This window comes from Triturus cristatus, chromosome 6 (assembly GCF_964204655.1).
Source record: "Triturus cristatus chromosome 6, aTriCri1.1, whole genome shotgun sequence".
In the NCBI taxonomy this organism is placed as follows: Eukaryota; Metazoa; Chordata; class Amphibia; order Caudata; family Salamandridae; genus Triturus; species Triturus cristatus.
In genome coordinates, this window is record NC_140589.1 from 109006356 (window position 1) to 109034171 (window position 27816).

The window sequence follows — 27816 nt, forward strand, 5'->3', positions numbered from 1 at the left end:
GCCTACGGACAAGGCAGAGAGGAAACAGCATTAACTAAGGCCACTGTTGCCAGGTGGATCTCTTATGTGATCCAGTTCTGCCATGATGAGGTTAACCAGCCTTTAACAAAAAGGACTAAAGCACACTCCTCCAGGGCAGTTTCTACGTCAGCAGCTCTGTTCGCTGGAGTAACATTGGAAAAGATTTGCCATGCTGTGACATGGAAAAGTGTCCACCCTATTATGCAGCATTATTGTCTCCAATCGACGCAACGTGAGGATGCATCTGTGGGCCAATCGGTACTGCGCAATCTCTTCAATTAAGGTCAGCCTCTTTGTCTTATAAAAGGATAATGTTTACTTTCGGTCTATTGCATATTTAGATTTGTTTGTATAACTCTGGAATTAAGTGTTTACTCTATAAAACACTTAATTGGACACATCTTAAATATTATAGTATATTAAGGATGCATGTTTCGTTTCTAGGAGTTTTATTTTAGCAGTTGCCCTAGGTTGAAATAGTATATACATGATTATAAATGGCACTGTTATAGGTCTGAATATTGGGGGGGTTACGATTTACATGTCTCACACCTTCCTTTAACAAAAAAACAAATTTCTGTACTGCTTACTATTCTGATGCAGGTATGTGAATCTATGAAAGATACCCCAATACTTGATAAGAAAATAAGTTACTTACCTGTACCTGCGGTTATCCAGTATTGGTACCTTCCTAGATACACATGCAACCGACCCTCCTCCCTGTAGAGGTAGTTCACTTTAAGTTTGGGATTCTTACTTACCACTTGTCCTTGGAAAATCTGAAGAGAACCTGCCTCTGCTGAGAGTATTCTAGAGGGTGCTGGCAGCTGATTGGGTGGGTTCCAAAATTAGGTCCTTGTTTAAAAAAGGACAGTGATAGGCTACTGTTTATATGGCTTAAGGCCATAATACCCTATGAAACGTTTAAAGCACTGCTTGAATATTTTACTGTGGGACTCCCATCTCGACGATGGGGAATGATTCAGGCTTGTGAATCTATGAAAGATACCAATACTGGATAACCGCAGATACAGGTAAGTAAATATTTTATCTGATAGACATCTAGCCACAGATTCCTTAACTTAGAATATCCCCAGGAGTCAGACTGGATCCGGAAATATTTTGCAGCAGCACTTCTGCATGCCGGGTGACGGCGCTGCATGGCTCCGCCCTGACGTCGTCCGCAGACATGACGTCAGCGAAGCCATACAAGTCCCTCCTGGCGCGCTGACATCAGTTTTCTTCTTTTCCGCGTCCTGAGGCGGATCCAAGAGTAAGTGGTTCCTTTGACCTGGCCTGTTGCCCAGGCCTTCGGGACGCTTTCAGGCATCCGAGAACAGTGTGATGCCTTCGGGCCTTAAGGAGTGTAAGACGTGCGCGCAGCAGATGTCGGCGACCGATCCACACGAGATCTGCATGTGGTGCTTAGGAGCGCACCACGACTCCGAGGAGTGCAACACCTGCCAGCAGATGAGGCCGAAGTGCCTGCTGAAGGTCCGGATGAAGCTATTGGCTGCCCGGATTTCCCGCTCTGCGCCTCCGCGCCACTCTTTATCTCGGGCTGGGGCTTCTGTTCGAGTCCGGTCGTGATGTCATTCTCACGGACGTCATTCGCCTCACGCAGGTATGCGGAAGCTCAAGTCACGGAGGTAGTCTGCCTCACTTCACTGTGACAGCAGGGCTCACGGCTCCTGGTCTTTGCTTGATGTTGGCCCCCAGGCATCCACCCCCTTATACCCAGCCTTTTTGGGTGATGAGGCGACTCGGACCCAAATGGAAACCTATTTCAAGGCTCTGCACTCCATTTTTGGGTCACCGCCGTTTGATTGAGTATCCTTTTTTGACAGTCATGTGGACTCTGCAGTCAACCGCCTCCTGTCTAGCCTGCCATAATATCATGTTTTTGACATCCTTTTACGGTCTGTTAATCCCATGTGCAGTGCTGTTCTGAGCCCTGGGTTCATGCTGTAATACCCAGGTGGTCTGGTCGTCTTGTCGCCGTTTTTGCTTCCCTTTATTGCAGCTGATCAGCTGCTTCGGTTCTGTTGATCCTCAGTCTATGAGCTCCGGCTCAAGAGGTGCCCCTGGCTGGGGTTGAGGCTTACCATATGTGGGGTATTTGTTGGCTACTGTGTAGCTGCCTCCCTTACACTTAAGGCTTGGTAGGCTCCTGTGGAGTCTTTTTCTGAGAGCGTTGCCCTGTGGATCGGACTGTGGTCTTTTTCACATTCATGCGGTTCACCGGTTGGCATTGCTCTATGGCCTATCCGTTGGAGTCTGCGGTTCGTCCATGGCACTCCTTTGCAAGTGTAGATGCTCACTTTCTCTGGGTTTCTGCCTAGTTTGTTTCTTCCAGGAGGGTCCTTTCAGTCTCCCTTCCTCGTCTGTTCTGCATAGTTCTGCCGCTGCGGATGTCTTGGTGGACGGCCTTGGTCAGTGCCCTGTCACTGTACTAAGGTGCGCAGGGTTGCCACTGCACACTTCTCCTATGTTGTATGCGCCTCCGGTGGTTGCTCCCCACTGTATTCGCTGTTACAGAGGGCTGACGCTTTCCGATGCCTGGTTCTCCCCTCCTCTTCTGTGGTGGGTAGTGCTTTTCGTACTTTGTTCTTGCATGGTGGCATCTTAATCACTTGCACCGCTCGTACATTGCCATGTGCCTTGCTTTCCTGGGTACTTACCCGGCACGGGTTTTCCTCTTCCCCTGCTGCCATTCGAGCAGGACCTTTGGCATACTTCTACTTCGGGATGATGCTGCTGCTCTTTGTACTGGTCACCCTTCCAGTTTGCCTCGCATGGAACTGTGGCTCCTCCCTGCCGAGTGGCTGCTATCGCTTATAGATCTGGACTTTATCTGTCCGGTTCTACTGCAAAATGGCTGTTGTTACCTATGGTGCACTCTTGTTTCTTGTATGCCACTCATCCTTATGGCTGAGTCTTCTCCTGATGTTTGTTCTGTCTGGCGTCTACACACACCCAGGGGTCACGCACACTAGTTTCTTGCTGCGGTGTCTGTGGGCTTGCCATGGACTTCTCTTATGTGCAGTCCTTCATTCTGTGTGTTTGCTTCATGGATCCCTTTCACAGGTTACGTACCTGGTGAGGCATCTGGACTATTCTCGAGGCACTTCCTTGTGCCTTTCCTTTTATGTTGTGTGGTTCTACGGTCTATCCTGTGTACTTCTGCTGCACGCATGTGCTTTTTGTAGTCATGATTTTATGTTTTTCATGTCCGCCCTTTCCGATGCCTCTTTGGGAAAGGGAGATTGCGCACTATCAAGTATGGTGTTTCTCGTGAGCTTGGATCTTGCTGGGCATAGTCAGCACCCTCCCGCTGCTGTCACCGGTGTCCTAGTTGGTGGGCTTCCACAGTACTTCTTCCACTGTTCGCCATATTCAACCTGTATGCTTGGACACGGTCATACCGTCTTGTCCTCTCTCTGGCCCCTTCTTTTCCTGAGGTTTTGGGCTCTCTCATTCCGCACTGCCCTTCTGGTTCTGTGTTCCCTTTCTACACTGTGTACTCTGATGGGCTTTAATGTCGTCCTTCGGCGGCTTTTGATCCTTTGCCTCCCACTGTTTGTTGCTTCTTGCAGAGCTTCTGGTCTGGGAATGGCCACTGTGGCATTGCTGCCCCCACTGTTTTTCATCAACTTGTTGACGGCTGGGTTCCGTTGGAACTTGGTGGTGTTCAGTTGCACACCGGCCTACTGTGGGGTATGGCTTTGGTATTTATTCCAAGTTAAGGAATCTGCAGCAAGATGTCTCTTATCAGATGTACGAGTTACTTACCTTTGATAACGATGTATCTGGTAGAGACACAGTCTAGCCGCAGATTCCTTAACGCCCGCCCATCCTCCCCGTTCTGCGAGGACCAATTCAGGTTGAGTTTTATGCTCGCGAATCCCTTTGGGTGGCTTTGTCTTCCTGCGGGGTGACATCTTTCATCTTCCCTCTTCGAGAGGATGGTTCTTTCTGGTTTCCCTGTTTTGCTCCTCCCATTTTAGTGATGGGGCACAGGGTTCATATCTCCTCCTACACCCTGACCCTGGTTGGGGCAGAGGGTTCATGTCTCCTCCCACATTCCTACACCCTGACTGTGGTTCTTCCAGTGTGGGGTCTTCTAGTGTTCTTCTCCCCTCCCTCCCACCATTTCTTGTTGTTTTAGGGTCTCTTGTCTTTGATTCTACTATGGTCAATTGGCTTGGGGTCTCCATCACTGGGCCTCTCAGCAATAGTTCTCTTACAAAGGCTAAGGCATGCTTAGTGTTGCCGACCTTTGGTCGATCGTTTTTAATTCCATGGTTCAGGTCTTGTTGCCTGTCAAGGTCGAATCTTGTGATTGCAGGCTTTCTGTCGTCTGCCTTGGCATATTTCGTTTGCCTCGGGGGAGGGCATTGCCTTCGCTTTTGCAGGGCTGGTTTTCAGAGCTCTGCTTGGCTCTTTTTCTTCAATAGCTTTCAGTGTACAGTGCTTGTTACTGTCCCTTGTGGTGGTGTTTCTCACCTTTTCATTATTTTTGTTTCACTGATTTTCATAATTTTTTCACACACTGTTTCCATACACTCAGTTTTTGGTGGTGGCTCCGCGTTGTGGGGTGGAAAGGTTTCTCCGAAGAAAACTGACGTCAGCGCACAGGGAGGGACTTGCATTGCTTTGCTGACGTCATATCCGCGGACGACGTCTGGGAAGAGCCATGCGGCGCCATCCCCCGGCGCGCAGAGGTGCTGCTTCAAAACATTTCTCGATCCAGTCTGACACCTGGGGATATTCTAAGTTAAGGAATCTGCGGCTAGACTGTCTCTCTACCAGATACATGATTTCCAAAGGTGAGTAACTCATACCATACGTTGCAAGTTGGTAGGTATCCTTACTTATAATCAGTGAGAATACTTTCCTAGATTGACAGGGTTTCGCTCTCTGGTAGGGGGTTTGATTTCAGTTTGATCATTCAAAGTAGCGCTTGATTTGTCTTCCAATCAGAGCAGTCCTTCACTAGCTGTTGTGACCATTTGGTTCTTTAAGGTGAAGATAGTCCTTCTATTTTGCCCAGTGAATTGTAGGTGGGCTGTTGCTTTGCTTTCCAACTAAGAAGTCCAGTAACTATTATTGCTGAAATTCCATGGTTTTGTACGAGTGAAATCTGGGGCTAACAATAAGGTCCCTGTAACTTTTAGTTTGTTCAGTGATATTTGGAAGGTTTTTAAAATTCCTAACTATAATGTCCCTGTAAACTTAGTTTTTTTGAGTGAATTTCGAAGGTTTTTGAATTTTATTTCCTACCTGTAGCCTTTTAGAGTGAGTGTGACTGCATGCATGAGTGTCTCAGTGTGTATGAGGGGGTGCACGAGTGTCTGAGTGGCCCTGGGAGTGGCTGCATAAATGTCTCACTGGGTGTATGAGTGGGTACATGAGTGTAAGTGGGTGTGTGTGTGTGAGTGGGGGGGGGGGTGTGGTGTGTGTGGTGTCTGTCTGTCTGTCCCCGTGCAGGAGAGTCACTGGATGTGTTTGTGTGTGAATGGATAGTGCTCGCTTGCTGAAAACGGAGTGTTTGCTGTGACTTTTACTGTTGTGGTCAGAGCTCCTCCCAAGTCACAGCAAACAGCTATGTACTTTCGATGGGCACCTCCGGACATAGCCAGCCCTGGGGAGTGGTCACCAGGGCCCTCTGTGGCTCCATGAGAGGTGCCATTGCAGTACTTATCCCCAGGGAGGTGGTGGTCACCGGGGCTGCCCCTCAGTAATTTGACGCTTAGCCCCGGGGAGGTGGCAGGCCCCCGCATTAATGTGATGTTTAGCCCCACATTCATTTCGAAACATTAGCCGGGGAGGTGGCGGTCCCCAGAGCGCTGATGGTGCCGTGTGCGCAACCCCGCATACATAAAGATAAGTACCCTGGGGATGTAGTGGTTCCCGGGGCTTGCATAAGCACTAGAATGCCCCCGGGACCTGGCCCCCCAGGGGTTATTTAAAGCAAGCGTGGGAGCCTTCGCGTTTTAGTTTGTTTTACCCTGCAAATTCCCGAATATTGCAAATTTACAGTATATATCTTTTTTTAATTTAAAATGCTTTAAAGCTTTGGCAGGGTCCCGGGGGACCCTAGGACCAAGGCTTGGGTGTCAGGGTATTTTTATTTCTTTTCCATTATTTTTTGGGACTCTGCTACAGCAGAGTCCCAAGATGGCTGCCAACACTTCCCTGGAGAAGTGTTGGCAGCCAATCACATTTGCCGGCACAAGCTCGTTATTTTTCGGGAAGTTGTCGCAACCACAGATATCGCTAATTGTACTCTCTTAAATTTCCCAACAGCTACTGAATGGATTTACACCGAATAAAAAGCACAATCTGCGTAACCAAATCTACCTTTCTGACAAATTTGGTGTAATTCTATCCAGCTGTTCAGCCTGTAGACGTGTTTAAAGGTTCTTTGGGAATTAACATGGAAAAACGCACTTTTTTACACCCCTTTTTCTCGGCCTGCTTGACAAATCACCTGAACTTTCCATGCACAACAAGACCTACCTTGACACTTTTTTGGGAACATTTTGTCCACCGACACCAAAGTTTTATAGGCAAGTCAAAAAATGCTTCTCCTATACAAACATGGTTCTAACTACAGCTACCTACTGACGATCGTCATTATTTGCAACATGTTTGGAAGAATACCCAGTTTGTATGATTCTCCCACAGATGCACGGTCTTCCCAGGTCCCGCTCTTTATCTTGGTAAAGTGGATCTTTTGTCAAAGTCTTGGTCAGTTTTGTATCTAATTCCTGTATAAAATGCGCTGGTCCTTGCAGGATTCCTACTTGGACCTCCATTTTTACTGATGGATAGTTTAGGGCTTCTACTGTGGTTTTCAGTAGTGTTGTCATTGAATCTAGTATGTTGCTAATATGCTGGTTTCATTCCAGGAAGGTCTGATTTCTTCCTATGCTTGGAATTCCAAACAGTCGCCCTAGGGAAATTCCAGTTTGGGAATCTTGGCTCATTGCTTATCCGCAAGATCTTCCGATGGATCCCCACCGAAACCAGGAGGACGGTCACCCAGGCACTCGTCACCAGCCGACTGGACTACGGGAACACCCTCTACGCCGGAACCACAGCCAAACTTCAGAAGCGACTCCCATTCAGAACACTTCCGCACGACTCATCCTAGACATCCCCCGACACAGCCACATCTCCAGCCACCTCAGAGACCTGCACTGGCTCCCTGTCAGCAAGAGGATCACGTTCAGGCTCCTCACCCACGCACACAAAGCTCTCCACGACCTGGGCCCCATATACCTCAACAACCGCCTGACCTTCTACACGCCCATTCGCCAGCTACGATCAACCAGCCTCGCCCTCGCCGCCGTACCACGCATCCGCAGAGCCACCGCCGGAGGAAGATCCTTCTCCTACCTAGCAGCCAAGACGTGGAACTCCCTCCCCATCAACCTTTTGCTGACCCAGGACCATCTTTCCTTCAGGAAGCAACTCAAGACCTGGCTCTTCGAGCAGTAGCAGACCCCTCCCCCTCCCCCCCCCCCCCCCCCAGCGCCTTGAGACCCTCAGGGTGACTAGCGCGCTATACAAATGCTATGATTGATTGATTGTTTGGTCCAAAAATTGTTGAAAGTGTATGTGAATAGAGTTATCCAGTATTGGGGTTTCTTTCATAGATTCACATGCCTGAATCATTCCCTGTCACCGAGGCGGGAGTCCCACGGTAAAATACAAAAGCAGTGCCTAAGTAAATAAGAATAGTAGGCTAAAAGAAAGCCAGAGGCCTAAAACTTAGTAGCCTATCTACATCATTATAGGAAAAGAACTAAAAAATAGTTCTAGCCAATCAGCTACTAGCACCCTCAAGAACCCTCAAAGCAGAGGCAGTTCTCAGATTTTCACCTCACGTCGTGTGGAAGGGAGTCTCCCTGAGTGCCTACTCAGTTTCTTCACCTTTTCTTCAGAATGTCTGACAAGAAAGCTCTGTTTAGACCCTGCAGGACCTGTGATAAGAAGAGGGTCCATGTGGACGACCAACATGAAGACTGTATATACTGTCTACATCCTAAGCATGTTGCTAAGGATTGTAGAATTTGCCAGACTTTCCCTGCTAAGACTTTAAGGGACAGGGAGGCAAGGTTGCTGTTATGGCTAAAATCTTCCTCGGCTGAGGAAGATGACATGGCCTCGACATCTAGCAAAAGGGCTAGATCGCTTGATAGCTCTTCCAGTGAAGGAAGAAAGCATCACAAGGCCTCTCATGAAACTTCTGACCATTCGCAGAGGTCACAAATATTATCCTCTGGGTCATCGCTGTCTTCACACTCTGAGGTATCCAAAAGGCCTTCAGTGTCTAGAACTGTGAGTAAAGCCTAGGTTAAGACTCTAACACTGGTTTCTTCACATACGGTTTCTGTGACTTCTGCTACTCAAATCGTGTTCAGATGTGCCCAGTGTAAAATCTATAGCTCCACTAATTCAATTGAGTAGTCAAGAAGCACCTGTGTATGGCAGCCTGCCATTTTGCCCAACATAAATACAGAGGACTTTTTAGAGGTGGCCCACTCAGTTGTCTTGTTTGACTTGTTTTGCAGCAGAAACGTGAACTTGTCATTTTTGTCATTATTGGTTTGATGGTGCTTTCTGCTTCCTCGACTGCTTGCAAATTAAGATGTTTTTTCCCCCAATTTTTTTAATTGGTTTCTCAATGCAACACATCTCACAATAATTTTTATCACAATATAGCGTACACTGAAAAATAGAATGATTTTTGTAAATATTACCCAATACCCCAGCCCCCTAGGTGCTCATGCATGTGTTGCAGCACTCTTCCTTCCTGCGCATATGTGTTACTGAGTTAATTATCCCCATGTCTGTAGTTTAAATACCTCGATAGTGTATAATGCCCCTTCGAAAACCATTGATCAAACAAGGATCCCTAACAATTCAAGCAGCCGTGGACTTCTGCTCAACGATTCTTATCCTAAAGCAATCTGTGGCCTGGTCAAATTTTTTATCAAAGCCGACAAAATGCTAAGAGCCTCTACCTCACCAGCAACTTCTCTTGGGACATAAGCTGCTTAATACTACATTATTTACCATAAGCCTCTCTACTTTAAGAATCAGTGCATGCAAATTAACATCCCCTCGGCTGCACCTTTGATTAAGCATGAATGCATGATGCACTTACCCAGTCGATTTCTTGGAATCGACCCACTAGTAATTAAACACGCACTCTCACCAAAGCTCACATTAGTACCCGTATGACACTAACCATCATAGCTAACTGATACAACTCTTATTTGCACACAATACGACACTTCTAATATATACACGGCTGCAATAGTCTTAGATCTGCCACCCGCCTGCGGGTACCATCTTATCCCTTCCAATTATAGCTCGCCCGGTTCATGAATTTGTATTCCCTAATTTTAATGAGCATTCCTTTTAACTTAAGTACCAACTCCTTCTCATTCAAAATCTTTATTTCGATCAATAAGATCATAAAAGATATGCATAACAATAAGATTATTAAAAGCCGTGGAACATGAGTTGCAATGCATTACATTGGCAGTTTGTCTATTAAAATCAAGTAAAAGTACAATTCAGTTAAAAATCATCAGTACGATAAATTGTAAAACTTTAAGGCAAAACTACGACCTAGTTCATGTAACGGGTACGAGTGTGCCACATCGCTGTTAAAAATGTGGCTACCGCAAACACAGTTGAAGGTGATGCATCGGTCTTTAGTACTCTATAGGCTGTGTAACACTGTCTGAACCCTAGGTTTTTAAGCAGGGGAACGAGCCAATATTTTCTAGATTTGCTATAAGCAGTACAAAAGAATGTCACATGTATTTCGCTTTGCTGGCAATCTAAACATACAGGGCATTGCTCTGTAGACGGGGGCTGGGACCACGTACTGGTGAATGACCTGAGGGGGAGAGTGCCATATCTCCACTGTAAGAATAGTTTTCTAGTCATAACAGGGCTGATTCGGTCCAGCACAAGTTCCAGGTGATATGAATCTTTGAATTGGATAAAAGAATTGGTTAAGGAACCCAACTTTGTGCTTCCTAATAGGGAGGTTAGTTTAAAATCATAATATTCTTTTGATAAAACTTTACTTGGTACATTTCTGCAAGAATTTACAGGATCTAACCATAATTCCGGCCTTCCTAAGCTCTCGCACATTCGTTTGATATATTTTAACCAGGGAATGTTTGTTATCTTTGGTAAGAGTAAGATCTCCTGTAACTCCATCCTGTAACTCAAGAGCTCCGGTGTGCTCCAAATTCGTCGCCAGAAATTTAGTGGCTTTAAACCCAGTTCTTCTTCAATTGATCTAAGACCGAGGTCTAGTCTCAAAGGGAGAAGCGGGGTAGTTGGAGGTAAAGCCACCAGCTTTCTGATGAATTTGTTTTCAGTGGTGTTGAGGTTTTGGGCCGGTAAATGTCCCCACATTTCCCCCACATAGGTAACTGCACCACTGGCCTTCATGCTGTAAATTTGGAGGGCTGGGCCAATGGGTTTGTAGGTCGACCTGTTTGATAACCTGCAAATACCACCCGTTAGCTGAACCAGTATAATATTGGCCTTTGTCCGATGTGTATCCCAGGTCATATTTTGGTTGATAGTCTTCTGATACTCAAATGTGAAAACCCTCTCTAGTCTCATTGTGCCTATAGTGGGGTTGGGACGTGTTGATGGCGGGGGGTTAAGAATCATGTATTTTGTTTTCAGGGCATTGATCTCCGACCCCCGCTCTGCACAGAATAACGAGAAGCCGTCCAGAACGCGTTGTATTCCCATTGGGGATTTTGACAGTACCAACTATATTTATCAAAAACCTAATAACCCTCACAGTGGTGCTTTTTACTTGGTGGGGCCTAAATGTGCAGAAACCATGTACACTTTAACCTAACCTTGCCAGACCTACTTTTGGCCCACTGTGTATCCCTTTTCGAACAGCCCCTGTCTCTTTGCACACAGTTTTAAGTTTCCTGGTGAAATACAGAACCCATTATGCAGTCAAGGCTCAGAACCCACCACACGTATCTTATTAGGCCTTTTAGTGCCTGCCCAAGCACTGACCCTGCATGCCCACTAAACCCCAACGAGCGAGCCTCGCCCCCTGACTGGAAAGAGATGACACTCAATCTGAGTCTATCAATTCATGTCAGGAACCAGCCACCAGCACCTTACGCTAATATTTCAAAGAAGACTTGGGCAATATCTTGTTATCCTGTGGAATGAATTTCTTTTTTAATAATGATGCACTGACATTTTAAAACGCACTGCAACTGGTGCTGTGGCAGTGTCTGAAATGATATTCAGTTTTGCCGTTTTACATGTGTTATTTGTTTGTAATGACATTTTAAATTATACTGAAATGTGTGCTATGACCGTGTCTGACACCACATCAAGCTGTCTTGTTTTATATGTTTTATCTGTTTGCTATGGCTTTAATTAACCATGCAGTAATAAATACACTAAACAAAGACCTAAAGCTAAACTAAGCCCTGGTGTTTACACTGTTCACAGTAATCCCTTACCCAGGTCAGTTGGTAGGCCCTTGGTTCCTTTTCATGCTGTATTTCATCAATGTGCCCCCCCCTGGCCCTACCCCATGGTTTCGCTGGTCTAATGGCATCTGCCTCCATGCTGAAGTCATCTTCCAGTCTTTAATCCCATCTCACACATTTCATCCTAACCTCTTCAGCCACTGCTCACTCACACATCCCACAGCCACTCTGCATATCTATGTGGGTGGGCGTTCATCCATTTGATGGCAATTCACGTTTTTGCCAGCACCAGCCCTAGTATTAGAAATATGCGGCTAAGTATTTTTTTGCAGTGGTTGGTATCAAGCCCAGTAGTATCTCAAGCGGGGAGCTTGTGATTTTCCATCCTGTTGCCAATTTCAGGTTTCGTAGAACCTCCCTCCAAAAAGGTTCGATGATCAAGAAGTTGTAATATTGGTTCTCTTCCAGGGGATCCTCATCAATAGTCATAAGCACTGAATATTCCCGCCCATGTGCGGGGACCCCGGAAATAATAAAATTATATATGTAAAAAACATACATATATACAGCTCTGTATATGTATAAACATATATCATTTTTTCCAAGCAAATGCAGCTCCCATAAAAGGCTAGGCAATGTAAATATACACATCCAATAACACACATATATCTATATATATGTATAAAGGTATAACAATACACCCAAATCTCTTTTTTTTTTTTTTTTTTTAATGAGGTAAACACTCATGAGAAAGCAAAAAATAAAGAGAACAAACTGTGGAAAAACACAGATGTATAACACATTGCCAGCCTGCAGGCTGCATTGCAATACAATACCATAGAGACTAAAAAGCCCTGTACAGGTAAAAACTGGCACCGTGCCTTTAAGGCAGCCCTGACTTCCATATCCCATCATGCCTCAGGGGTGACAGTTAGGTCAGTTGTTCTTTCCGGCTCCTTCAGTCAGGACCCTGGAATTCAGCTCTCTTCTTTTTTGACTCTTTAGTCAAAAATTATAACAACTTTAAGATTTTTTTTGGACTTCTTCTTACAATTTCTGTGAGGAAGTCAGTATCCTGTGTTTTTCTGACTGATTTTTCAACCATTTTGTCAGAAAAATGCCTTCTTTATTTGTTCCATGCCCATCTTGTGGAAAAAAGAAGGCTGCGTCAGACACACATGAGGTGTGTATCATCTGTCTGCCGGACTCTCACTCTCCAGCAACATGTCGTCATTGTGAAGACCTTTCCAAAAGGACTTTAAAGGAGAGGGAGAGGATTAGGCTGTATGGCCTAGCAGAACGGTCGACGTCGAAGCAGTTGGTCCCTGTTTGCTCTCCATCGACGTCGGGCTCGGCGTCGAAGACTCCAGCGGCGGGATCGTCGCTGAGAGGTGAGGAGTCAAGGGGAAGTCATGCTGCAAAGAGAAAATCGACGTCGACTTTATATTCAGCGTCGAAGAGGATGCGTTCGACGTCGACGGCGTCTAAAAGCTCGGCGTCGAGGACTCGGCGCCATAGTTCAACGTCGAAGAAGCATCTGTCGACGTCGAGAGAAGATCGATCGACGTCTGCACAGAGATATCGTTCGTCGTCGAAAGAAAGACATCGTTCGACGTCGAGGTCGGCGAGACATCATTCGACGTCGCGAGAAGAACGTAGACGATCTCCACAGTCGACGTCGAGACCAAGATCGCCGTCAAGATCAAGATCGCCGTCGAGGAAACATCGTTCGACGGCGAGGAGGCTTTCGACGTCGTCGGAGCTTTCGACGTCGAGACAGAAGTCTCCGTCAGGAGTGACGTCGAGGCAGACGCCTCCGTCAGGGCCGACGTCGAGGCAGGAGCCTCCGTCGGAGTCGACGTCGAGGCAGGAGCCTCCGTCGGAGTCGACGTCGAGGCAGAGGCCTCCGTCGGAGTCGACGTCGAGGCAGAGGCCTCCGTCGGAGTCGACGTTGAGGCAGGTGCCTCCGTCCTCACAGGTCTCCAAAGCTTTGGTGAGGTACATGAAGCCTCCGTCGAAGGTAATCTCGACGTCGAGACAGGAAGCTCGGAGCCTCGAAGATTCGAGTCAAAGATCTCCGGTGATAGGCTTATCACCGTCGAGGCAGCCCTCTGTTGAGGGTACGCAGGAGGTTTCACATATTCGCCTCACAATTCGACCAGTCTCAAGGCGAAAATCTCCTCATAGACTGATATATACAGCTCCGGAGTCACCGCGTATCATTTCTATCTCGCCTTCAGGATCAGAGGGCTCAGGTTCAAGGTCAGCATCACCAGAGCTTGTACATCAATCTCCAGTTCCTGCAAGAGAAAGTTCGCAGGAGGAGGACAATGCTGTGCCTCAAAGTCCCGTAAGGGAGATGCCTCAGGACCCTGCTATGACAGACACAATAAAGGCATCGCTAACAAGAATAAGGGGCGTGGTATTCCCAGCGACACCGATCAGACCAAGATCTCGAGAAAGAGAATCCCGAAGTCACTCTCGAGCACCAAGAAGGCGATCCAGGTCTGCCTCCCTCAGAAGAGAGTCGACCAGATCAGAGAGAAGGCGCCGTAGGACCCCTTCTACCTCCCCTTCTTCCAGATCATCCAAAAGGGATTATTCACCGACACTCTCGGAGACGCCACCCTCTCGGGTATCTCCGGTAGATGACATTTCTACATTTCAAGAAGTGTTGTGTAGAGGAGCTACAAAATTAAGTATCCCTATGCCGGTTCAGGAGACCACCACATCCATAATTTTTGAAACTCTTCATGAGCGCACAGTGACACGCCCGTTGTTGCCATTAGTCCCCGGTTTGCTACAACCGGTAATGGATATCTTTCTCACGCCAGCAACCACCAAAACGGCGCCGGCGAGAATTCTAAAAAAGTACCGTCCAGCTCCGGAGGATCCGCTATTCCTTAAAACAGATCCTCCACCGGACTCTGTCATCACCGCCGCTGCCAGGAAGACGCATGCAGTAGCTGGCTCTTCAACGGTGCCACCAGATAAGGACAGTAAAACGCAAGACTCCTGGGGGAGGAAAGTTTGCGGCTCAGCATCCTCAAGCTTGAAGGTGGCAAGTGCTTCGGCTCTTCTGGGGCGCTATGATAGGTCACTATGGGACTCTCTTCAGAGGTTCGTTGAAAAAGTTCCATCAGAGGACAGACGGGACTTTGAAGAGATTTTGCATGAGGGGAGTCTAGTCTCTAACCAGATCATAAGTGCAGCGGCGGATGGGGCAACACTGGCAGCGCATGAATATGCACATGGAGTCACAGCCAGAAGATCATCCTGGCTTAGATTGACGGCCCTGAAACCGGAAGCGCAGGCAAGAATTTTAAATCTGCCTTTCTCCGGTAGTTCTCTTTTTGGGTCCCATGCAGACGAGGAAATGGCCCGTATGAAAGCAGAGCTGGAGACCATGAAAGCAGTCGGGCTTGAAAAGAGGAAAGAGTTTCGACGCCGCAAGGGAAATGACAGGCGCAATTACCAACAGAGGGTTCAAACCCCTCATTGGCAAAAGAACCAGGACCAGCAAGGTCAAAAGAAACAGCAATACCAGTCCCGCAAGCCATCCAGGGGACGAGGTAACAACAGGCAGTCTTATGCTGGAAACAAAGCACCGGGGAAGCAATGAGAAACCGCTTCCTCCGATGCTGTCCACCGCTCCGGTGGGAGGAAGTGTTGCGCATCATCTTCCAGAGTGGCAGACAATCACAAAGGACAAGTGGGTACTCAATATACTGCGTCATGGGTACTCGCTTCGTTTCAAAAGTCACCCCCCATCGATTCCTCCTGTCAAGTCATCCCAGCATCTAAAGCAGCTCAGAGAGGAGGTAGCGACGCTACTACTCAAATCTGCAATAGAGAAAGTGCCCATAAACCAGAGAGGAAAGGGAGTTTACTCCAGATATTTTCTCATCCAAAAGAGGAGTGTGAAGGCGGAGTTCAGACCCATTTTAGACCTACGGATACTGAACAAGCACATAAGAAAGGAAAAATTTCGCATGCTGGCGCTCCACCAAATATATCCTCTTCTCCGGATGGGCGATTGGATGTGTTCACTGGACCTTCAGGATGCATATTTCCATATTCCCATCCTAAGGAATCATCGAAAATTTCTCAGGTTTGTGGTAGGCAACGCTCACTATCAGTTCAAAGTCCTCCCATTTGGCCTGAAGTCAGCTCCTCGAGTATTCACAAAATGCGTGGCAGTAGTAGCGGCTGCTCTGAGGCGCGCAGGAGTCTTCGTCTATCCCTACCTAGACGACTGGCTAATAAAGGGCTCATCGCCACAGAATGTGCGGACACAGCTGTCGCTATGCCTGAACTTATGTCGCAGGTTGGGTCTCAGAGTGAATGTCAAAAAGTCCAATTTTTCACCAACGCAGAGAATACACTACCTGGGTGCAACTATAGACTCCGTAGTAGGAAAAGTGTTTCCTTCGGAGGAAAGACAGTCATCCATTATGCTAAAAGGCAGACAGATTATGACCAGCAATCTGTCGTCGGCAAGGCAAATCTCATCTCTGCTAGGGGCCATGGCATCCTGCATCTTCCTAGTGCCCAATGCCAGGCTAAGGATGCGTCCTCTCCAGCAAGATCTCGAGGACAAATGGGATCAAAGGAACTCTCTGTGGGAAGAAAAGGTTTGCCTCTCCTCTGCAGCCAAACAGTCAATCAAGTGGTGGCTGAAGCCAAGGAATCTGCAAGTGGGGATTCTTTTCCATCAAGAGCCCCCAACTCAGACCTTAATCACCGACGCATCCCTTCAGGGATGGGGTGCGCATTTTGGGACTCTGCAAACTCAAGGACGGTGGTCCAGCAGCGAACAGTTGTACCACATCAACATGCTGGAGCTCAGGGCGGTCCACCTAGCCCTCAAAGCGTTCCTACCTGCGATAACGACGAGTACCATTCTAGTACAGACGGACAATACCACCACAATGTACTACCTGAACAAGCAGGGGGGTACTCGATCCAGAACGCTCTCGCTGGAAGCTCAGTCCCTGTGGCACTGGATCCTAGCAAGGAACATCTCATTGAAAGCGGTGCACCTACCAGGAGAACTCAACGTGCAAGCAGACTTGCTCAGTCGGCATTTTCAAGAGCCAGAGGACTGGGTAATCAACGACGAAGTGTTAGAAGACATCTTCGGGGAATGGGGGCGCCCGCAAGTGGACCTCTTCGCGGACGAGCAAAACACAAAATGCCGAGGCTTCGCCTCAAGATACCATCGACCAGGATCCCTAGGGAATGCCCTTTTGATCAATTGGTCAATGACATTTGTGTACGCTTTTCCGCCTCTCCCACTAATTCCCAAGGTGGTGACCAAGCTACAGAATTCATCTGCCAAGATGATACTCATAGCACCGGACTGGCCGAGGCAGTGGTGGTACACGGATCTCCTACACATGTCGATCCGCCCCCACAAGCGGCTGCCGTGCAGGCCGGACTTGTTATCCAAGATGCAGGGGAAGATTTACCATCCCAGCCTTCCCTCGCTGAGCTTAACAGCATGGCTCCTGAAGTCCTCCAGTATGGCCATCTGAACCTCCCTCAAGAGTGTATGTCCATACTGAAGGAAGCCAGGAGGCCTTCGACAAGACACTCCTACTTCTGTAAGTGGAAAAGATTTTATATATGGTGTGCTCAGCATCATTATGATCCCACTAAATGCCAGGAGGATGTAATTTTGCCCTATCTTCTACATTTAGCAAGGGCAGGGTTGAAATTTTCTTCCATAAAGGTTCACCTAGCAGCCATAACAGCATACAGGCGTTCGCCTTCACAGCAGTCATTTTTTAAAGTGCAGGTAGTGAAGGATTTCTTGCAAGGACTCAAGAAAGTCTATCCCCCTGTTAGACCTCCCTCTCCTTCCTGGGAGCTAAACTTGGTTCTGTCGAAGCTCATGGGTTCACCTTTTGAGCCTATTCATAAGGCTACCCTACAGCACCTCACATGGAAGACAGCATTTTTAATAGCCATCACTTCAGCACGGAGGGTCAGTGAGATACAGGCCCTCTGTTCTAAAGAACCCTACACTGTTTTTCATCTAAATAGGGTGGTGATGAGAACTCACCCTTCGTTCCTACCCAAGGTGGTATCGGAGTTTCATGTAAACCAAGCCATCTCCTTACCAACCTTTTTTCCCAACCCCTCCTCTCCGGCAGAGAGGGCGTTGCATTCTCTGGATGTCAGAAGGGTCCTAAAATTCTACCTAGATAGGACTAAGAATATCAGGAAATCTGACCAATTGTTTGTGAACTATGGGATTGTCCGTATGGGCTTTGCTGCATCCAAACGTTCCATTGCTAGGTGGATTGTTTCTAGTATTACTTTGGCCTACCAACTGGCTCAGAAACCATTGGGGGCGCGCCCTAAAGCGCATTCGACAAGAGGAAAAGCGGCTACCGCGGCTTTTCTCAATAATGTCCCACTCTCCGAGATCTGCAAGGCAGCCACTTGGAGATCTGTCCACACTTTTACCAGGCATTATTGTCTGGATTCGGACACCAGGGCAGACACTCAAGTAGGACAAGCCTCCTTGAGGAATCTGTTCCAAACATAATCATTTTCATGATTCTTTTTTCTCCATGGGTGATACAACCTTAGTTTCATTTGCCTGCTGGTGGAAGGGGAGCTTGCTACTCTATTCAGTGCTTATGACTATTGATGAGGATCCCCTGGAAGAGAAGGGTAAGTTACTTACCTGTAATTCTAGTTCTCTTCCAGGGGTATCCTCATCAAAGTCATAAGCAACCCACCCACCTCCCCAGGCAAATGAGAAGAGGTGTATTATTCATTATGGAAAAGGTATATCTTTGTGTTTAGGACTACGGTCCCGCAAAGAACAACTGACCTAACTGTCACCCCTGAGGCATGATGGGATATGGAAGTCAGGGCTGCCTTAAAGGCACGGTGCCAGTTTTTACCTGTACAGGGCTTTTTAGTCTCTATGGTATTGTATTGCAATGCAGCCTGCAGGCTGGCAATGTGTTATACATCTGTGTTTTTCCACAGTTTGTTCTCTTTATTTTTTGCTTTCTCATGAGTGTTTACCTCATTAAAAAAAAAAAAAAAAAAAAGAGATTTGGGTGTATTGTTATACCTTTATACATATATATAGATATATGTGTGTTATTGGATGTGTATATTTACATTGCCTAGCCTTTTATGGGAGCTGCATTTGCTTGGAAAAAATGATATATGTTTATACATATACAGAGCTGTATATATGTATGTTTTTTACATATATAATTTTATTATTTCCGGGGTCCCCGCACATGGGCGGGAATATTCAGTGCTTATGACTTTGATGAGGATACCCCTGGAAGAGAACTAGAATTACAGGTAAGTAACTTACCCATGTGAGGTAGCTTCTAGAATGTTTAGTGAGTCCCCTTCCCCAAATCATAATCCACTTATTTGCTGATCACTGTTTGCATTTGAGCTGTTGCTCCTCGGGCTGGGGGGTGTCCACCAGCTGGTCTGTGCACACAAGCTTACGGGACAAGGTGGGGTACAAGCGCGAGGAGGCTTCGTTCAGTGGCTGGAATATGGTGATTCAGTATCTCTCGATCATGAAACACATAGAAAGGGATAATGCAGGGCTATGAACCAGCCGAAAATATTTGGCTGTGGCGGTGCTGGACGCCTGAATTCCTACACATCAATGATCATACCAGGAGCCAAGCAATATTGGCTGAGATGAGCATCTGGGGACATGCTGATGAGCTGAGATGGGCATGAGGAGCAGCTTCTGTGACCATTGATCATAATGGATCCTAGCATTGTTGACAGACTTGTGGATCTAAGGACACGCTGGCATACGTGTCGTGAGACTGAGGAGGAGTGCTCCAAGCTATTGAGCTCATAATAGAGATTAAATCCCAAAGATTTTTCATTGAATGTTGTTGGGGTGAATGCCAGCAATGGAATTAGGAAACACGAAATGGTTAACTCTACTGATAATCATGCCAACTAAATGTAGCAGTCTTGCACTTGCAAAGTGAAGTCTGTGCCACAACAAAGTGCGGTATGACCTGGGCATTTAAAAGATCTTGCTGCTCCTGTGAGGAACCAGGTATTTTTTCACATCCATCTGGTGGCTCTTGCTGCGGTATTTCAGAGCAGATCGTGGAAAACTTAAATTTCCAAGCTTTATCGGGGCTTTACAAATTGCAAATGAAGATCCGTCTTTGTAAGCCTCTAATTGGACACTATCTAGAAACTCATGGGTGGCTAAGACTGGCACATAAACAAATCAAACAATAACTACCAGGAGGGAAGGGAAGAGGTTGTCGGGGCTGGGAAGAAATAAACTATTGTACTGTGAAATGTTGGAAATGCCAGTAAAAATTTATTGAAACCTAAAAAGTGCAAGAGGCTAGCCGTCCCACTGATTGAGCACTACATCAGCTCCTAACCCCCCCAAATACCAAGGGTACAGGTAGATGTTAGGGATTGGAAGTTGCATATCGAATCTGAACTATCTTTTGAGGAACTCGGAAGCAGGAAACTTACTGGTGCGATACCCATAATGCCCGAGTTACACTGCGCCCAAAAGTACACAACATCCGCATCTCTGCTAATCCTGATTTTGGAGAAAAACAAGCAGAGTTTCTAGCCCACTCAGTGCAAATGCAATGCTTTCAGAATCTTTGACTGTCCTTAGGAGTTTTTCCTGGCTGTCTCTTCCCATGATAATGGGCTCCAACTAGACACTTGTGATTCATTGGAAATGGAGCAGTTGGACTTGCAGTTGTATGTCTCCTCCCTCAGATCTGAGGCTGTAAATCAGTAGTGCAGACTTCCTTTTTACATGCTACCAGTGTATTGGCGTTAGGTGGCGGAATCCTGCTTCTGTTCCTGCTGCCCAATGGCTGCTCATCTTGTGGTAATGCACAGACCAGGCCAATTGCAGCTGTACCAGGATCACATTCAACAGGTTTTTGGATGCTTGCCATTAGTGACGCTTGGCGTGAGTTATTAATTAACTTTTTGCTTTGCCTACTTTACTTGCTTGCAACCAGTGTTTTACTGTTGGCGATGCCCCTTCCATTGGACAATGGAAATGTCTTTCCAACACGTCGTGTCCAGTACCGAATTTTAACCAGTTTATGGGTCCCTTAGAGACACGTGCCCAGGCTTGTTCTGGGGATGGCCGTATGGCGCTTGCGGCAGCACTTGGAGTATTGGCTGAATGGGATGCCTGTGCGGCTGCGCAGATCGTCCTGCATTGAAGTTTCATCGAATATCACGCAAGCTGCCCAGTTATGCTTTTGGAGGCATCTGATTACGAGGAGCACGTTTGTTCCTTCAACTTACTAAATTGGATGGCATCCCTTTTTCCTACCAACGATAGGGATGATCTTTTGGAGGGAATTGCATTCCTCGGTTCACACACCTTGATGGATTCACCACATCCTTCATAATAACGTTCTTATCCCGGAGACAGCTCTTTCAATAAGCCCTAATAACAATATTGATTTTTTTTTTTTTTTTTCCCAACTTTTGATTTTTTTCCTATTTGTTTTTTTCCTAACGCTTTAACCTCTGCTTGACTTTTGAACTCTGTTTTGGTCCTTTGTCTATGTCCTATGATCTTACCAACGGGAGGGTGTTATATGGCCCCTAGGGACATTGTCGACATAAGTTAGCATGATCTTTGCTGTCATGATGCTGCTTTTGCGCACGTTACTACATGACTTTGTTTTTGCAAGACTATGCTTGTGCCTTTCACATGAGGACGGGCAGCTTTTCACGTTCTCTGCCTTTCCTGGAGACTGTGATTTGTTTCACCTACCAAATAAGGTCCAGGACCATTGTTTTTCGTACCACTTATAACTCTGGTCCATGACCACTGGGTCACACCATTTTGATAATGGTTTCCTGGAGATTAGTCTGAACACGATGTGCAAGGTCGATAAACAAATACCCCTTGTTCTGTTCTGGTCGGTCCCTAGCACCTAGACATAACATGCTAAACACAACTGCAATGCTGAAGACTCGTGCTTTGATATTACGGGTATGCATGTTGTTTTAACACACTTGGAGAAAACCTTTCCATGGAGAAGAGCTCCGCTGTTCCTATGATGTAAACCTTACATCCAGGCTTTAAGGTATGGGTCTGCTGTCAAAGCCTAGAGATCTTCCTTTATATAAATAAACTTCTTCCAGTCAAGGGGAGGGTGGTTAGGTCTTATTGTCCTTTTTCCACTGTCTTTATATTATGACTTCCCCCTTTGTACTCTATGTAATTGTAACAACGCTAACTGTTTTGAGTTCATGCATTTTGCTGTTGGTAGTGGCTCGTATATTGTATTGTAGAGCACGATAGTTAAAATAAACATTTTGAACTATTTCAGTGACTGCCAATTCTTATTGTGGCCAAGTGTGAGTGAGCGAAAGAGTATGTCTTGCTCACGCGATTCCTGAGAGAGTCGGGAGTGTTGTGTTCTGGGTTGCCTAATCATTAGTAGCTTCGTGATATTTTGTGGAGAAGAAATGACACTATAGCTAGTTGGTTTGGGGATTTTGGGTACTAATTTGATAGGTTGGTACACCCCTATACACTGAGGTCCTGTTTTCCTGCGCATAGTTCTGTGTAGGTGCAGAATCCCTGCAACACCAAAAAATAGCTTCTTTTGCAAAACTTCAGCCACCAGTGCTGGTGCTGCTCCTGCCATACCTAATTTTGTTCCTGATGACCCTAATGTACCTCTTGGGGACTAGGCACCAGACCGTGTGCCTCATTTAGCTTCAGGACCAGCTTCCCGTAGTTTTGGTTTGGGTTTTTCAGAGATGGGTTAAACTTCTATAGATCACCAGTGCATTGATAGTGGGACACCCGTAATCTTGAGGATTACACCCTAGAAGGTCTATGTAGAGATTGAACAGGTTAGGTGAACGTTTGGAGCCTCTGGGATCCCCTGGAAGTATCTTGTCCCAGTGTGCAGAGAGCGCTTCCAATTTTATATGCTTGTGCCTAATTGGACAGAATGAAGTGAACTTCCCATTCATAGACTTATAGACCGCTGGTTAGGGAGAGAGGAATGGGACAGTGTCCCTCTTGCTTCGATCGGCAAGTGTCTAACATTCCTCAAGTGGAATTTTGTTTTAGAAAAATATAAAAAAAAGACTTGTACTGCCCTCAAGGACTGTACCTTCCATTAAATATTATTATACAAACATCGGGATTACCGTTTGTTTCCAAAATTAAAAAACGAGGAATTAGAGGCTCCCAAATCCCATAACAAATTTAGGTGGGCTCACTCCTAAATGTTAAATCTTCCTAATTTGTCAATGAAATGGCATTTGTGACCAGTCACTACTAAATAAAGCATACCAGGCCTAGTAATGACATTACCTCCTCAAAAAACATATGCATAGTTGGACCATTGTTGCAAAAGGAAGGTCTAATTTTGAGGCACTGTATTATGATTTTGCATTTGTTGGTGGAAGCGTTTTCTGAATTTAAGCATACTCAACAAAACGTTTTTTTCTATTACAGCTTGAAGGATCATCCACAGATGCTTCTCAACCGACAAGCCCTGACCCAACCCCCCTGAGTTCCAGCAATGCATTCTCTTCTATAGTTGAAAGGTTGCTGAAGAAGATCAACAAGGATTCCCCATCTGAGACTGGGAGCATAGCCTTAGGGGGAAGTGTCAATGACCGAAACACACTTTCTGGGTTGTTGCAGTCCCATCATGTTGCTAGTCAGGATAGTGATGGTTTCTCACAGGTTTTGGACATGATGACTGATTATACTAATGCTCAGGAAAAAAGGCTGAGAAGTTTCCCTGACGTTGAAGATGAAGACAGATTTCTTTATGGCGATGAGGAAGAGAAGGCCCCAGAGTCTGAGCCACAAACTCTATCCTGTGTCGAGCAGCATCTGGTAGATCCGGAGTTTGAAGGTGTGAAAAGTCCATCCATCCCTACTGAAAGCTTACAGCAGACAAATCACTCTGACCGTGAGCTTGATGGTATCCAGGATCTGCAGAAAACTATTGGAGCTGACATTAAAATAGGTGAAACTAGTGAAGTCGCCGATCTAGCTGAAGAGCTGCTTTCATCCAGTTCTGCTAGCGAATCGCAAAAAGAAAAATCCTGGGACTTGCAGTATACGAATGATGCCTGGCCTGTAGAAACAGGCCCCTGTCATTCTGCCTCTCCAACTCTCTCTCCCAGGGTGTCAGGTGCAAGGTCGAAATACATGAAGCGTAAAGAGTTGGGATGTGGAGATTGTTCTCCAGTTCTGGAGGCAGACATGTCTGCCGTTGAATTGGAAAAGCCCTCCACACCAGTTCATGTGTCGCCTAATACTTTACCCCCCCCTTCTGCACCTCAGTTGCATATTTTAGGAGTCACACAGTCTCACTCACCTTCATTAAGCTCTCATTCTTCTAGTATTTCTATGCAGAGATCAAAGACTGCTGCAGAAAAGCTGGCTGAGAAGAGAAAGAAGAAATTTAGTGAGGTGAGATTCCCATGTTTCAGTATTTCAAAGTGTGCTGCTTAACTATGCTTCAACATCTTAGCCGGAAGAGTAAGTTTTTATCAGTGCCTGTATTGTTTTTGTGCTTGTCTTTCAAGAAATTGTCCGAACATTACTTTAGAGGGGATTACGAGCTGTGTGTGAGATATTTGGATAATTCAATTATATGTTTGACAATATTTTTTTTTGTTGTTTTTTTTTTTTTTTTTTTAAAAGCCTTTTATATGGCGTGCTCAGACTAAAAAAGAATTTGAGGGCGCTTTATTTTGAACAACAATAGTAATCAGGGCTTCATCGAGATTGTATTGGGATTAACAATGAGTATACTCCGTTTACTAGAGAGCCATATTGATAGTCCTAGATAGACTTATACCTTTAAAAACGTTCTGGTGCTTGACTTTGTTTGCTCTTGAATGCTCACAGCACTGCCTGAAAGTGTATCTCCTTTTCATACGTTTGTGGCAGTTTCATTTCTACTGTTTGCGAACCTTGCATCAGAACATGGAATACTAAGGTTCAAACGGCATTCCAGACCATTTGTTTTGGTACTAAAATAGCATTTGTATAGGGCCTGGCTCCTCGTAGCCATTTCCTTTTCCATTAATTGCCAGCTGATAAGCATCTTGATACCCTCTTAAAATCCTCCATGATGTGTTGTTAAAAATATATTGACTCATTTATCACCTGTACTTCATGGTCTGTTTAGTTAAGAGTTCCAGAAGTGTTTCTTTTTCTAGTCGTTATTGCTGTCACTCTGGAATATTCAGCTGAGAGTGAGGTACATGTTTTATTCCATATACCGAAGTTACGTCTGATGTAACATAAGCTTCTGCCGTATGTATCTTAGTCTGTTAATTAAAATATATTCTTCATCCCCGTCATGCTCGTTTTTAGGTCACTACAGAGCTCGAGAAACTGAAGACTGAGCGGACGGTGCGGGACAAGAAGTTGCAGTATTTGCAGGCTGAGCTGGAAAAGTTGAACAAACAGCAAGGTATGACACTTGGTCAATAGAAGCGGTGCTTCGTGCATACCTGGCGAGGGTGAGTGCACGTCCTTACGTTCAAATTACCATTATTGCAGATGCTAGATTTCGCAGCATGGAGTTGTCAACCATACAGGTACAAACTCACACAAAATGCACATGACCTGTATTTCTATAAGTATGTCTTTAATGCAGTGTGACCATTTATTATTTTCCTGTTCTCTTTGTGCTACTCTTAAATTTAGATTTTTAACCTGTGCATCGAAATCTAGGCCTCCATTGATACACACTTAATTCACATCACTTCTTATAGGCTTTTACGTATGTATTTGTTTTCACTTTTAATCACCGAATGAAGCCAGGCAATTTTACATACGTACCCCTTAGTGCCCTCCTTATCTAGTGCCTAGTTCGCCCAGACTTATCCGGAAGAAAGATCTGCATTGCCCACATGGCCAGTTTTCACTAACTTAGCAAAAGCTGAAGCATTCACTTACTGCTTGATGTTAAAGTACACATTTGTCACAATTCGAAAAAAGAATGAACAGCATTGTAGATCATTGGTATTACTCTCACAAGTTTACTAGTATTTATTTTATGAACCTCACTATATGGATAAAAGACTTCGCTGGGCTGAAATTTATACTTGTGATCTGCTGATATTTGCTGAGAGCTCTTAACTCACTATGCCATCTGATATGTAACATTTTGTGGCGTAATTGTGTTTTTCGATATCTGAGGTCTCCATACTTTACTGTAACGAGAGCTACTTCTGATAAGTGAAAATCGTCATGGGTACTAAAGACCATGTAACGTGCGCGGTTTTACCAGACACTCCCATCCCCTGTTTCATTACCGTTAAACCTATTGTCCATGGAGCCCGATACTTTGGTTTCAACTAAATATTGTGACTGGGGTACTGTGGTATGGCTGCCATATGTATGGATGTGTGTGTGAACAAATGGGATTTATGTGTATGGGTGACTGAGAACCTGTGTCAGTCAGTCAATCCACTTTATTCGATTAGTTGAAATCATAAAAGTACAATACACAACAAACACAGACAAAAAACATTTGAGAGCCTGTGTCATATATACTTGTGCCACAGGACATACCTTTCTCCATATGTGGCATTGTTACATGTACAAAACAAACATACAAACACTATAGTTTTTAAATGGTAGACATTTAAAGTGCTAAAAATGTACCTAATAATGAACATTTTTCTGCGCTTAGAATTTCTCCCTTTTTAAAAAATAAATTGACAGAAATTTTGCAGTTATAAATATGGCAGTGTGTCTACCAGTCACTGGGAGCAAGATACCTGCTGTTTGTAAATGCGACACTTTGAAATGGGAGAAGATTCAACGGACGCGTTAAGTTTGTTTATATGCATAACATTCAATTCGCCACTCTAGTTTTCTCCCATGTCAGTTTCTTTACAAACAGGCCTTTTTGTTCTTTCAACTTTTGATTTTTTTCCTATTTGTTTTTTTCCTAACGCTTTAACCTCTGCTTGACTTTTGAACTCTGTTTTGGTCCTTTGTCTATGTCCTATGACCTTACAAAGGGGAGGGTGTTATATGGCCCCTAGGGACTTTGTCGACATAAGTTAGCATGATCTTTGCTGTCATGAGAAGTGTGGAGAAGTGTGGCTCAATGATTAGAGCGGCAGACCCTGATGCAGAGGTCTAGCCTGGGACCAGGGTTCAATTCCCCGCCTTGGCGGGTCTTGGGCTCAAAAATTCCACGGACCTGATAATTCTCTCCTCGGTGCCATTCCAATCATGGAGTCCCACTCTGCAACTCTGGGCAATAGCTTGCTTAATCTCCACAACGGCCCCCACAACGCTAAGGATGCCTGGCCTCCACCTTGGGGGTGCCCAGGAGTGGACGCCTCACAGGGAAAGCCAGGATGGGTTCCACAGCGGTATTCGTACAAGCGCCTTGAGACCCTTGCGGGTGAGTAGTACGCTATACAAGTATCAATTTACATTTACATGATGCTGCTTTTGCGCACGTTACTACATGACTTTGTTTTTGCAAGACTATGCTTGTGCCTTTCACATGAGGACGGGCAGCTTTTCACGTTCTCTGCCTTTCCTGGAGACTGTGATTTGTTTCACCTACCAAATAAGGTCCAGGACCATTGTTTTTCGTACCACTTATAACTCTGGTCCATGACCACTGGGTCACACCATATTGATAATGGTTTCCTGGAGATTAGTCTGAACACGATGTGCAAGGTCGATAAACAAATACCCCTTGTTATTCTGTTCTGGTCAGTCCCTAGCTCCTAGACATAACATGCTAAACACAACTGCAATGCTGAAGACTCGTGCTTTGATATTACAGGTATGCATGTTGTTTTAACACACTTGGAGAAAACCTTTCCATGGAGAAGAGCTCCGCTGTTCCTATGATGGCCTGTATGGTGCCAGAATCGTAACAGGAAAATATAGTCATATGTTTAAATGTGAGCGATGTAAAGTGAAGAAACATAATTCATAAAACATTAGAACTTAATTGGCTTAATTTACAGTAGAGAAACATTAATACAATATTTCAAAGAAAATTGTTATCTTCACTTTAAATTTCTCAAATTTAAAAGAAAATTACTGTATTTTTCAGTTATAGCACTGTGTGTACCAGCCACTGAGAGCAAAGATGCCTGCTGTTTGTAAATGCAACACTTTGAAATGGGAGAAAATTAAAGTGAAGTGTTACCTTAAACTTTAAGTTAACAATTCATTTTATTTTCTCTCATTTAAAAGCATTCTGAAACATAATTTTGTTCTCATGATCCA

At 45.4% G+C, this 27816-nt stretch overlaps 1 protein-coding gene across 1 annotated transcript in view; it reads left to right on the plus strand.

Moving 5' to 3' along the window:
• The window catches only part of LOC146816469 (uncharacterized), a 396549-nt gene that overhangs the window by 253367 nt on the left and 115366 nt on the right, over window positions 1–27816 (plus strand). The window contains exons 4-5 of the mRNA XM_085610300.1: window positions 23035–24006; window positions 24919–25018. Of these exons, the coding sequence (XP_085466426.1) occupies window positions 23035–24006; window positions 24919–25018 (1072 nt within the window). The remainder of the gene's footprint in view (window positions 1–23034; window positions 24007–24918; window positions 25019–27816) is intronic.